This window comes from Lonchura striata, chromosome Z (assembly GCF_046129695.1).
Source record: "Lonchura striata isolate bLonStr1 chromosome Z, bLonStr1.mat, whole genome shotgun sequence".
In the NCBI taxonomy this organism is placed as follows: Eukaryota; Metazoa; Chordata; class Aves; order Passeriformes; family Estrildidae; genus Lonchura; species Lonchura striata.
This window is the reverse complement of record NC_134642.1, coordinates 13455789-13469006: the sequence shown is the minus strand read 5'-3', so window position 1 is coordinate 13469006 and position 13218 is coordinate 13455789. Positions and strand designations below refer to the sequence as shown.

Genomic DNA, 13218 nt, shown 5'->3' with positions numbered 1-13218 from the left:
AAGATGAAACATGCTTCACTGAAAGCCTTATTACAATGTGTGTAGGGCTTCCTTTAACTTGTGAAGTATTTCAGTCTTAGAAAAGCAGGGTTTCCTGAAGCTGATTCTGTCCCTCTGAGCAAGGATTGTGCTGTAGATAACGTGTTCTGCCCCACAACAGGAAACATCTGCTATGGGAACCCTCACACATTTGTGAGGTTGGATAATGGAGATCCTGCCAAAGGAAGGGGTCTACCATCCTTCTTCCTAAATGGAGTATGGAAAAGGAGATACAAAAGTGGAACAACTGCTGACGACTCCTACTCTGCTGTCAGCAATAGTTTAAATCAGCATGTGAAGAATAAGTTGAGTGCTTTCACAGAGAGCTTATTCTGCAAGGAAACCTCTCTTATTCCAAGTTTCCAGCCTGCTCTTCTTGGTTCAGATCTACCAATATCTGCTTGATTTCTCTCCTAATCTTGACTGTATCTTTTGGCTGCTTTTTGCTAGCTCCATTTAGGAGCTAGCTCCACCCTTCCAATGTGTTTTGTTATATGAGGATGTTTGGATCATATATGTGTCTAAGGACAGTTTTCTTAGTCCCTTGGAGTGGATATGGGTGTATACAGAACCACAGAATGCCTCAAGGAGGAAGGGACCCACGTGGACAATTGAGTCCAAGTTTCTGATCTGCACAGGATTACCTAAAACTAAATCATACAGCTAAGAGCATTGCATAGATGCTTCTTGAGCTCTGTCTGGTTTGATGCTGTTATAAACGAGCACAATAGCTCGTGACCATTTCCCTGGGGAGCCTGTTCAATGACTTACCACCCTCTCAATGGAAAACCTCCTCACGTTCAATGTGAACTTTGTCTTTTCACAAAGTTCAATGACAAATGAAACCAGTGTGCTTCTCTGCTTGTATTTCCTCCACCATGCTAGCTGCTTCTACTGCCCAGCTGTATTTTGCTGAGCTAGAGTGAAACAATTTTAGAACAACCTGGCATGAGCTCAGTGCTAAGCAATTGATTATCCACCAACAGCTATGTAAATTCCAGTAGCTGCCATCTCTGAGGGTGTATAGCTTCACTTCTTCCTTCATTTGCCCCTGTTGGGTGTTCAGTGATATGATCTTTTGTCTGACTTCTCTAAATTTGTACTTTTTTTCCTAAAACCTCAAATCTGAAGCATCTCTGCTTTCCCTTTTTTAGAGTCAGATATTTAAATCTTCAGTTAAACTTAATCCAAATAATCTCTTTTTACTGTCATGCTTTTCTCACTTTAGCAGCACCATGCAGGTCCAAGTAGAAAGTAAGTATTGACAAAATAAAAAAAGATGGTCATTGTGTTTTCCCTTCACATGTCTCCTTGGTGGCATGAAAGTAAATCCTAGGCAGGCTGCTGTGCTGATAAATGTGGAGCTGCAATGTTCCTTCTTTGGGATATCTTCTAAATACACATTTTTCAGAAATTTACATTTTGTGTAGTAAAGTCTGTAAAATACTTGAGATTAACGTGCCACTAGACAGGCGTTGGGGTCTCTGTAGCATGAAGGTCCAGATAAAGTGCAGCTCTAGTGCAAGGCCTTCATCTAGACTGATTTTAGGGCCAAATGTGTTCAGGGAGTAACTGTGAGGGGTGTGTTAGCTTCTATTCTACATCTAATTCAGCTATAAGTGGTTTTGAATTTCTACACTCATGCAAATTTACTGTGTGAAAAAGCATGAGCTTTTGTAACTTTTAATTTCTTGGAGTCAACCAATGAAGTGGTTTTTTCTCTTTCTTAACACTTAAGCTGATCAGTGGCTGTGATGAGTCCTATGGCACTCTTTTCCCTTTTTCCTGTGTTTTTGAGGACCCTGCAAAGCCTGCTGGATTTTTTTTGCCTCTGTTTAAAGTCTGCTGTCTTGTGGCTTTGCAGGTGACAGGAGGAGGGACTGTTACATGTGCCTAGGGGTTCAAGGAGATCTTGATGTGCAAGAAACCATCTCAGGGAGGCTCAAATGTAATGTGCAGGGCTGCATCCTGCCTGGGGGCTGAAGGGTCTTAAATGTGTTTTTGCAGAGGACAAGGTTAATGGAGCTTCAATTTCCTTATTCTTTTGCCTCATCTCTCAGATATACTCAGTTTAGACAGTACTTTTATATGGACACAAACACACAGCTTTAAGGTAAAAACTACCAAAAATGCTTTCAATTCCTACATGTAATTACCTTCTAAATAAAATAGGACTTGAATGATAAAATATAACTCATGTTTTATTTTCTGTCAGTAAAATATTAACTATATCATGGTTTAATCCCAGCCAGCAGCCAAGTCCCATGCAGCCCTTCACTCACTCTCCAGCTAGCAAGATCAGAAGGGTAAAAAAAAAGCTGGAGAGCTCATGGACTGAGAAAAAGACAGTTTAATAGGGAAAGCAAAGGCCACACACACAAGCAAAGCAAACCAAGGAATTAATTTAGTGCTGCCCATGAGCAGACAGGTATTCAGCCATCACCAGGAGATCTGGGCCCCATCACATATGATGGTGACTTGGAAGACACACTCCATTACCCAAAGTGTCCCCCTCTTCCTTCTCCTCCCCTCTTTATACACTGAGCATGGTGTCACATGGTCTGGAGTATCCCTTTGCTCAGCTGGGGTCACCTGTCCTGGCTCTGTCTCCTCCCAACCTGCCAAGCACCCCCAATCCCCTCCCCAGTGTAGCAGTACCAAAAGCAGAAAAGGCCTTGGCTCTGTGCAAGCTCTGCTCAACAATAACAAAAACATCTCTGTATTATCAACTCTTTGTTCAACACAAATCCAAAACACAGCCCCATAGCAGCCACTGAGAAGAAAATTAGCTCTACCCCAGCTGAAACCAGCACACCCCTGTTTGGGGGAAAGGGTGAACATGGAACAGACAGCAATGTGCCACCTTTGAGTAAACACGAAGTTCTGCAATTTAGAGGAAACATGGAGTGGAATTCTCAAATCTGTAAAGTATTGAACATTAATTAAGCAGTCCTTTCAAAGAAATCAGAAGAAACAGTGACAGCTTTTTGACTTTTTTTGCTTCCTGAAGCTTAGGACTGTGCTTTCAATTTTAGTGCATGCAGCTGTAATAGCAATCAACGAAGCTGTCGAGAAGGGAATAGCCGAGCAAACCATTGTGACTCTGAGGAACCCAAATGCAATGTTGCTCAGCGTGGATGAGGAACTGGCGCAGGATTATCAGAATGAACTCTTTGATGCTAAAAGAAAGAAACAATCAAATGCAAGACTCAAGGTAGTGGTGTTTTATTTGCACTCCTTGTACACATTTCTTCATGTTTCTTCTCATGCTATAGCATTATTATTGCTCTAAAAATTAACTTAATTTTTAAAATTCATGCAATTAGGAAGAAACGATCACTTTTAAGATAACTAAGAGAAATAATGGTAATGAAATATGCTAAAAGCCAATTTTATAAGAATACAATTACTGTGAGTATGATGCAGCTTAACTTTGCCCAAAGGCTAAATATACCAGAAGACTAAATAGTCAAAGAACTAGTTTTCTTCCATTAATTGCTTTAGGGAAAAAAAATCTACTGCTTAAAAAGTTGTAAACACAATAATACCCTTGAGTATAAAGTATAATCTCTGCCACATATATTTAATGTGAAATTATTTGCTGTGTTTTTTATATGAGAGCTAATGGTCTCTATGACAAAGTGCTAACTTTTTCAGTTCACTTAGTCAACAAATTGCTTTACAAATACATTCAGTAAATGCTTCAGCTGATTCAGTTTTAATGACTTTGGCTAATAGCTTTTCTCTCTGCAAACTGTTTTGTGTGAACTAGCAACAATTTTTTTTCTTTAGAATGGCACAATTTCTGATGAAGAGAGAGATGTCTATGAGGAATTGCTGACACAAGCTGAGATTCAAGGCAATATCAATAAAATAAACAGTAAGCTATTCTGGATCCTCGTGGAAATAAGCACAAAATACATGGTCTCCAAGATTCCAGCCGAACACTACTTGAGTCACCTGAACAAACAAAATATTTCTGTGGAAACTTGTAAAATATGCACAAGTGGCTAATACCTGTCTACAACTGGTTTTGTCATGCTTTTCTTTCTCTACTAATCTTTGTGGGGTGGGGGGCTAATTTCTATTTGTGGTTTTGCTGTAAAGATTCCTCAGGTCAGAATCAAATCATTTATTGCCTGCTCTGTTTCTTTATGTTCTTTCTGTGTGCAGAATACTGTAAATTTTGACCCCCTCTTCTATATAGACCCAAAATTAATTCATAAGCTTTTGCTTACCTGTGGTTGAACTGCTTCCACCCAGGCTCACACAGAGCCAGAGACTCCCTTTGATGGGCATGAAAGAGGTAATTCTCTGCTAGATAAAGACTGCCACCCTAGCTGGCTTTTACAAAAAGTCAGATGCTGACAGCAATGGACTTCTTTTCCTCAGGAAAGCTGTATTTGCTGTTTATAGGCATTGTTTTCATTTCAGTTCACATAGCTTTAGTCCAAGTGAATGAGGCTATTGACCGGCAAGATGAAGGGGCACTGATGGCAGGCTTGAACCGCCCTGCTCTGAGCCTACTTGAAGTTCTGCCGCAAAATTCCTCATGGTACCTATTGCAATTGAGTGATTCTAAAGAACAGAAAATGCAGGTAATCGAACAGGTACTACATGTCAGTTTGCACTTTTTAGCTGGTTTTAATCCAGAGAGAAATTGTTTTTACTCTGCCTTTCTGCATCATTTATGAAAAGTTTTATAAAGATTTGAGAATAAGTGATGTACTAATCAATACCAAAGAGCTCCATTTGCTCTAAAGAGCATGGTATCCTTGTATTTACTAACTAAGATGTAATAAGAAAATTTATGGTGTAACATGCAGCCCCTAATATTTTGTTTACAAAATTAGTTATAACTTGAGTACAAATAAAAGTAATATTTAATCATTGACATTAAAATAAGATGCCAATTGGCTTTTAAGAAGAAAATCTGTTAATTTAAGTAAGATGAAAATCACAGGAAAAGATTAATGCTGTGTTTAGTGAGCTTTGTATTTGATGCATAGGTGATAGTACAATCAAATTGCAGTGTACCATCACCAGACTTTATCCTTTATCTCCCATCAAACAATAGCATAATTAAACCTTGTTTTTCTGATCTGTTAGATAGCAGGCATTCCACATGTGCTCGACAAAAGTGAAATACAGAAAGAAGTTAGTGTTGCCAATGCAGAAGCTGAGGCTCACAAGCTTAGTGAGTAACTGTTTTAATACTCTTTACCATCACCATTTAATTATGTTAAGATAATTGAGTCCACCATTTCTTGCACATAAATGAGGTTTCTCAAACTGAAACCATAGGTATTGCATTTTACTCTCATAATCTTTCTTCTCAGTGTCACAATTGCCAAGTCAGCAATCTGTGCTGCATTGGATGTACTCTCATTGAAATAACTGATTTGAGCTACTGGCAAGCACAGCAGCAAAAAATTGAAAGTTTGATGGCTTGAACAAATATTTATCAGTGTAGTATTAATTCTCACTTGGGAGCAATGACCATACTTGTAGAATTAAGATGCACGAGTATTTTTCACATTGCAGAGAAAAAAAATCTCACTTTTAGACACATGTTATCTAAATCTAACATATTCTTAGCCTGTACATCACAAGTTATAGTTTGTAAAAAAATATAGTTAAAGGGGATCTAAATTTGCAGTGCATGTGTTGCTGCTTTTGACTGGAAACTTCTTTGCTAGGAAGCTAATCTTTGGTTGTTCTGCTGTCATTTCATACTGCATCTGGGCATGGCTATTTTGTCTCTGGTACTGTATTCAATGCTTTGAGATCCAGGCTGATTGCTTTTGTGATGTGCCTTAAAGGCTATAAAGGCTATGAGGTCAGCTTATATCAGAAGATAAATTTGACTTTATACCTTAAATGTTAGCCTGTTTCACAGTAGTTAGCCATGATGAGAATTACTTTCTCTGAAAGAGTTACCTCTTGATAGAGGAAAGGAAGAAGAAAATGTGATGTGTAAAAAGCATTAACAGCAACCTGGAGAGTAACTTAGTTCTTCTGTTTGGCTTGAGAAGAAAAAAAAAAAATAGCGGCTTTTGTTACAGGACTGTGAGCAGTGTAAAATATGTTTTGTGATTTGCATGCTGGGTTTCAAAACTAGAAGTCAGTAGCTTGGTTATTGGCTGCAGAACTAGTCTAGTCCATTTATAGACCTTGACTCCTTTCCTCTTTACTTTTTTCTTTAAAAAAAGCATTAAAAGCATGCATGCATGCTGCAGCTGTGAGAGCTTTTCCTGGTTTCTAACTTTAAGTGTAGCCAATAGAGACTGTCTTCAGGGACAACGTGGTCCCATATGATTATGCTTCAGAGAAAACTAAATGAGAGGCGAGGTGTTTTTTCTTAGGTGGGCCTGGCCAAAAGGTTTTCAAAGACTTTGTTCTGTAAAATAAGATCTGAGTGTTGCTGTATACACAAACTGTGGATGGTGTCTTCTGCACAAGTCTTGTCTCAGATTTGGGCAATCAGTGCTAACTAAAAATATTCCCTGGATGACAATATACAGAAAAACCATATGATAAGGCAGAGGAGTGGGGCTTATTGATGGAAAAGTAATTTGCATAATTGCTATTCTTCAATTGGCCACATGTGTTCTTCAAGGCTGCTTCCCTTTCTGCCTGGCCAGAGTGGTGTTCTGCACAGTGTGTTCCTGGGTGTGTCCTGGCCTGGGTTTCTTCAGAGATGGCTCCTCCAGGTGTGCAATAATGGTGACAGTGACTAAGCTGAGGGATGTTGTAAAGCTTCTGCAGCTGCCCAAGTGGGAAGTGTTTTTCAGAATTTTCTGCTAGACTTTAAGCCCCTGACAATGTCAGTCCAGCAAAAAGTAAAACAGGCAAGTTGTTGAGGTACTGAAAAGGTTTACACTCATACCTTTATATTTCTCTCTTTGTGGCCTGTTTAAATTAAAATTTGAGCTGTAACAAAGGGATTAATTTCTAGATGGCTGTGCCTGTAAGGACTGATCTTCCACACTGGCAGAAAAGCAAACAGGTGTTGGCATGCAGAGGAAGTTCTAGAAACCATAGCACATGGTTTTTCATCAGTTCAGCTACTAATTTTCTGGCAGAAAATCCCACCCCTCTAATACATTTGGCTGATTTCCACCAGGCCTCCTGAAATAGAAACTGATAATGTTGTTGGTACTTCAGGTACAGGCCTGTTTTAGCTAGCTCAATTAGATCCTGCCAAAGGAAGAGGTGAGAGAGGAAAAGTGGTGCAGAAGGAAGGGAGCACTTGGGGTGAAGCAAGACCGAGGTGCTGGAGCTGACATGCATCAATACCTGCTGCAAGCACAACCAGGAGGAGTTAGATCTTTCTCTATGCTAGGGTGTGGTCAGCTCCTTGTTTTGTGTTAGAGGTGCAATAAGCAGTCTCTCATTTCTAAAAGCCCAGAAATTTTAAAGTCCTCCAATCAATTATTTGCTCAATATCTTTGAGCACAGACAGTTTTTGCAACATTCAGCAGTCATATCATTTCACAAAAATGGTTTTTTCTCTTATGACAGAAAATTATATTCTTTGTAATAACCTAGTTGTCATCTACATGGCATGAAGAGCAAACAGCATATGAAAATTAATAAGCTTTTTTCCCTGCTGTTCTTTAGAACTTATAGCGGTTGACAATATCAATACAGCAATTCGTAACTGTGATCCTAGTAAAACACTGGTTGCACTGCTGAAACCCGAGGCACAGCTGCCTGTTGTTCACTCATTTGCTGCTGCTGTCTATCAGACTGAGCTGTTCAACCTCCAACAACAGAATGCTGTGGTAAGAGTGAAAAGCTTACAACTTGCTTGTTGAAGTTGTGTAGTCAGACCATGAAAGAGCACAAACATAGCATGTTGTGTAAAATCAGACATAATTCTCTTGCCATGGTGTTATGTATTGCATGAATCATTTTGGTTTAAAAGGCAGTATTTAATTGCAGGGTTTCTTTCTTGCCACACTTCAGTCTGGCTGAGCTCTTGTGTTGCAACAAATCAATGGACTTTTTTTAATTGTTGCATGTTCTTAATGAGGACTAACTCTGGTTTATATATTGTGTAGAAAATAATCTATCCCTGTTATGAGTAGGATCAGAACAGATGACATTTTGGGGCAAAAGAAGGAAAGGCAGACTGGATGGGACATAGAAACCCACTGAGCTCCACCACCATGGTTGTGCCAGTCTGGCATGCCCGTGACTAGGAAACTTTCCAGGCTTCTTAATTCAAGCCCATATCCTTGATGGTATCTCGAGTGTGTAACTCAAATATATACACTTCTTATTTAGCTTCCTGACTGCAGTACATTATTGTCCTACAGAACTACCTGGCACATGATGAACTGTCTATTGCAGTAGAAATGTTGTCAGCTGTTGTGTTGCTAAACCAGACCTTGGAAAATAAGGACATCCTAATGATAAAAAATCATCTCAGAGACCCATGCCTTGGCTTCAATAATCTGGAAGAGGAAAACTTGCAACGGTAAAGGTTCATTTTGTCTTGTCTGGATGAGACTTGGCAACTTCTGAAAAAGAATAAGTAGGCTTTTTTTTTTTTTTTTTTTTTTGGTGGTCTGTCCTGTGTTGTGGCTGTGAAGTTGAAAGAGCTGCAAGATAAACATCTGTGATTTAAATTAATAAGGAACAGTGTGACAATTTCTGTGCTAGTTGAATCTAAATATAAGCAATAACACAGCCTTGAAGGCTATAGATGTGAATTGCAGGGAAAATATCCTCAGAAATCAAACATGAACATCTTACAAGAATTTTTGCAGACACTAAAATGTGAAACAGCTGTAGCTGGAAACTGTTAGTCACTAACCATTCTGCAAGTCTGAAAGATGGTCTTTGGAATGAGATAGTGTTTAATGTCTCAAGGTCCAGGTGATCTCTTGAGCCATGGCCAAGCCCATTTTTGCTTGCTAGAAAAGTGAATAAAATGCTGTTGCATACACATACGTTCAGCATCACATTGTAGCCTTCACTTGGCTGCCAGCTGCTTGCCCTGTCACTTGCCTGACTTACCATAGATGTGCTGTTACTGCAGTTGCTCTCTTGTCTATCAATAAAAGATCAGGCAACATGACAGATGTGTGCCCCCAGCATGCAAGGCAGAGCATGGGAATGTGGATCAATTCCTGTCTCTTGGCAGAGGCAGTGGAAACCTCCACATGCTTCTGGAAGGCATTAGGAGGCAAAAGGGACCACAGAAGCTGAAGATCTTCACTGTAGTGTCAGGGGACACGAATCTGAGAGTGGCCTTTGCTGGGTGTCTCAAAGCCAGAAGGAAGGCAGTCAGATTAAGAGTGCAGTGTTTTGATCAGAGAGAGAAGAATGGCATAAAATGGAGTAAAACTATTCCGCTACTTTGCCTCTGCTGATGTGAGGCAGTGCTTGTGAGAAATAAAAGCGATGTTATAAATATCCAGAAATGGCCCCAAAGTGTCCCAAGTGCAGCATTTCTGGTGATGTTACTGACCCATTTGTTAGATTGCACCATCAGTGAACACAGATGAAACAGCAGGAATTACTTGGATTTGACAACTAAATAGAATTTTATTAAGCCATTATGTTAACATGTGCTGCCAACAGCCATGCGTTGAATATCGCAGGAAGCTTTGACTTGCACAATACCAGCAGAGCTAGAAAAACTTTATTGAGGGAGATGATGTCCAATGTCTTTCTATCAGAAGAGATGGACTTGTTTGGAATGTGTTTTCTGGAAGAGACAATTTAGGAGAACTATGTCATAGGTCCCAAAAACTGCACATGTTGTGGAGAAGGTTAATAGAATCAGTTACTAGCTTATAGTACTCTAATTGTTTGGGGATTTTTGAGAATTTAATTAAGTAAATATTGGACTCTATCAATTATAAAGTTTAATTTTTTTAAAAAAAGCTGTCATCTCACAAAGCCCATAGGGGGGCTAATTCTTCAGTAATACATAAGGTTTTAAAATAGAGCAGGTAAATTAATGGACTGTAGCCTTGTTTGCAACAATTAAAGTGATACACAGTCTCCAGCTCCAGAAACCCTTAAACACAGGCTACTAGATGCTGGAATGACAAATCAGATTAGGAAATTAAGAATCTCTCCTATTTTTTTTTCTGACAGGCATTCATTCCTCAGGCTTCTGATGGAAATAGAAGATTTTATCTGGCATACTGTAGCAGTTCTATGTTTGATTTGGGAATATGAAAATTATTTAACTTATATACAACTTATATGAATTTGCACTACTGTGAAGGTTTCCAGCTCATTTGATCCATGAGCTTTCTAGGAAGACTAGACTCAGGCTACAGAGTCTGTGCTTGGAGGATCTTGGGTTGTGGGAAGAGAGGCATAATTTTTACTTTTTTTTTCAGTCCCTTGCCCATGGTTCATCATCTTCCTCATGGAGGTAGTAGGACATCTGCTGCTACTACCTGATATAACTGACTGAAATTCTGGTCTTTGAATTAGTGTCAAGAAGACAATAATAGTTTCCTAAAGCAAGAAGCTGACTGTAATTTTCCCCACATTTATCTGTTGCACCATACAGAAGTTGTATGTACGTGTATGTATTGCCATCATGCCATATAACCAAGAAAAGTTCTCTGAATTATAGGGCCATTTCTTCAGATCCTGAAATGCATGTGTAGAACAGGCAGCTTGCATGTATGTATAAGTTCTGGCAAGAGCTGAATTTGTCTGAAATTAAGTCATAAAAAATTACTAGCCACTAAATGATGGATGATACATCTGACTAATTCTTTATGGCACTTTATCTTATATATGAAGTACACTTATGTATTTTATATCTTCTTATAGTTATGCTGATACACTATTGTCTATTAAGTCAGAGGCTTCATCTCAAGGCCAAGATTATTTAAGCTGGAATGATATCCAGAACTGCATTGACATGGTTAATATGCAAATTAAAGAAGAAAATGAAAGTAAGTAATTCTTCCTCCACATTGCCCACAGAGGTCATAGCCGGGTCTTCGGTATGTAAATCTATGAACTGAGTGGCCTCATTCAGATGCTCTTGAAAGGAGAAGAGCATTTAAAATTTTTGAAAGCCTGATGATCTTTGAATGTCCTTGAAGTATTCCTGTTTGTTTCAGATGGCTGAAGGACATCATAGAGCCTGCCTTCTGAAGTGTTAAAAATGGTTACGTATGGTTAAAAATGCCATGGTTCTGCCTGCTTGGCAGTCTCTTCCAGACCTGGGTGGTTACACTATGGGGATTTTGCAGTTGTAAGCAAAGAGCATACTGAGAGATAGAGGAAGAAATTACAAGCAGTGTTCAATTGAAAAGTGTTTTCATGTGTAAATTATTCCAAGTTACTGTTTTTCACAAAGGAATCAGTAAGCAGTTAGACAATGCAAATATCTGTCTTGCTCTCTTTTGGGGTAACTTGATTTCCTGCCTGAGAAGCAGCTTCTTATGCCCATGTGTTCTCATGTGAATGGATTCAGATTTTATTTTTGAAGCTGAATGTAACTGTATTGCCATAAGAGGGTGGTGTTATATTAAATGTGATAGCTGGTCATTTGGCCTTCAAAAAAACTAAAGCACCAAATTCTTCTGCTGTATGTAGAATTTTGAGGTTATCAAGTTATTCCAAATTTGCTGGAGCAAGGAAATGAGAGGCAGCTTTCAGACTGCCTGCCATTTTGGAAGTAGTCTCAGTAAACTCTGAGAGCCTTTGTAAGACACAGGCTGCTCCTGCCCTTCCTGGACTGCCACTAGTGTCCTACGTGCTGCTGTTTCATACTGGTAAGGGAAATTTTATATTGCAGAATTTCTAAAACTGGCTGGATTATTGCTTCCTAAATCTAGTCCAGTAGTTGCCATGTCTGCCCTCTGTGCCCTCTGACCAGGCAGGGTGCTGAGCAGTTTATTTGACTGCCAGAGTAATTTTTGGTCTGAACCTCTGCACTTGTTAGGAGTTGGAACAGACCCTGCAGGGTCAGTGAAAGCCTTCAGTACCAAAAGAGCTGCTCTTTCTCTCAGTGACACTGTCCTCTGCCTGGGAGTGTTTAGAGAGGGCGGATGGGCAGAGAGAAGAGGAAGAAGGGAGGCCTCTCTTTCCTTAAGCGAGTCCCATATCCGCATAGTCCCTCTTTTGGAAAAATTGCTCATTCTCCAAGCCTTATGATGACCTGGATCTGTGACCTCACCAGGTGGGTTGTGGTGGGTATAGAGACACTTGTTGAGGGATGATCCACTTTTTGAGGGAGCAGGGATGTCATGCATCACAGGTGATGGGAAACCCTTGACTGAAGCCTTTTTGTGGTGGCTTTAGGGACCACAAGCAGTACATTTCGTTACTGTTTAGGGACAGGAGGAAATTGGTTTGAAACTGTTGGGTCCAGTCTGAAGAAAATGAGTTAAGGTTTTATTAAATACATTGTGCCTTACTTCCTGACTGAAGTACTGAGTGCCACTGGTCAGCATTGTTAGATTGGTTATTTACAGTGAAATTCTATGAAATTAGGTTAAGTTGCTATGTAATTCTGTAGCTGCAAGTGCAGTATATATGCATTTGTCCAAATCAGGGTTTCAAGTAATGTGGTCTGAAATCACTTGAAAAGAAATCTTTCAGCACTGTGAGCCAATATGTTGAACATATTGATTTGTGACACCCAACTTTTTCTTAAGCTTTGTGTAGGTACTTCTTCCCAGAAAAAAAAAATCCGTTTTCCCTTTTTTGCCAGGGATAATTCTGATTTTTATGAAGAGTTTTATACAGATATATCAATAACTTTGATAGGAAGGAGAGTTGTATAGCATAATAGCTTCAAATTAATATAAGAACAAAAATAATTTAAAATCAGCTGCTGTTGCTGCCTCTGCTTCTTGTTTCATGATTTTTCTGCTCTTCATGTTACTGCTTTATTTGTGTGTGATATCAGAAAATTTTCAATTTTGATAAGTGCATCTTTAATAACTTTTCTGTTTCATAGGAATCATTGCAATTGGACACATTAATGAAGCAGTTGACCAAGGAGATCCTGAGAAAACTCTAGAAGCCCTGCTATTGCCCACAGCCAAGCTGCAAGATGTGAGACCAGCAAATGCAAGGCATTATCAGGATGTTCTGCACCACGCCAAAGCACAAAAATGCAAGGTTAGAATTTTTTCTGTTGTTCTCTGTGAGAAGTGAAATGCCAATTATTTTTTTTTGCTT

The 13218-nt window shown here is 39.3% G+C and overlaps 1 protein-coding gene across 3 annotated transcripts in view; it reads left to right on the top strand.

Annotated features, from left to right (window-relative positions):
- The window catches only part of IQGAP2 (IQ motif containing GTPase activating protein 2), a 123279-nt gene that overhangs the window by 73328 nt on the left and 36733 nt on the right, over nucleotides 1-13218 (top strand). The window contains exons 8-15 of one of the 3 annotated variants that reach the window (XM_031507283.1): nucleotides 3075-3253; nucleotides 3832-3919; nucleotides 4474-4637; nucleotides 5149-5236; nucleotides 7663-7826; nucleotides 8364-8524; nucleotides 10852-10976; nucleotides 12995-13158. In XM_031507283.1, coding sequence (XP_031363143.1) covers nucleotides 3075-3253; nucleotides 3832-3919; nucleotides 4474-4637; nucleotides 5149-5236; nucleotides 7663-7826; nucleotides 8364-8524; nucleotides 10852-10976; nucleotides 12995-13158 — 1133 coding nt within the window. Of the gene's footprint in view, nucleotides 1-3074; nucleotides 3257-3831; nucleotides 3920-4473; nucleotides 4638-5148; nucleotides 5237-7662; nucleotides 7827-8363; nucleotides 8525-10851; nucleotides 10977-12994; nucleotides 13159-13218 lie in introns of all 3 variants that reach the window. The other 2 variants (XM_077790218.1, XM_077790217.1) reach the window with 2 other exon arrangements.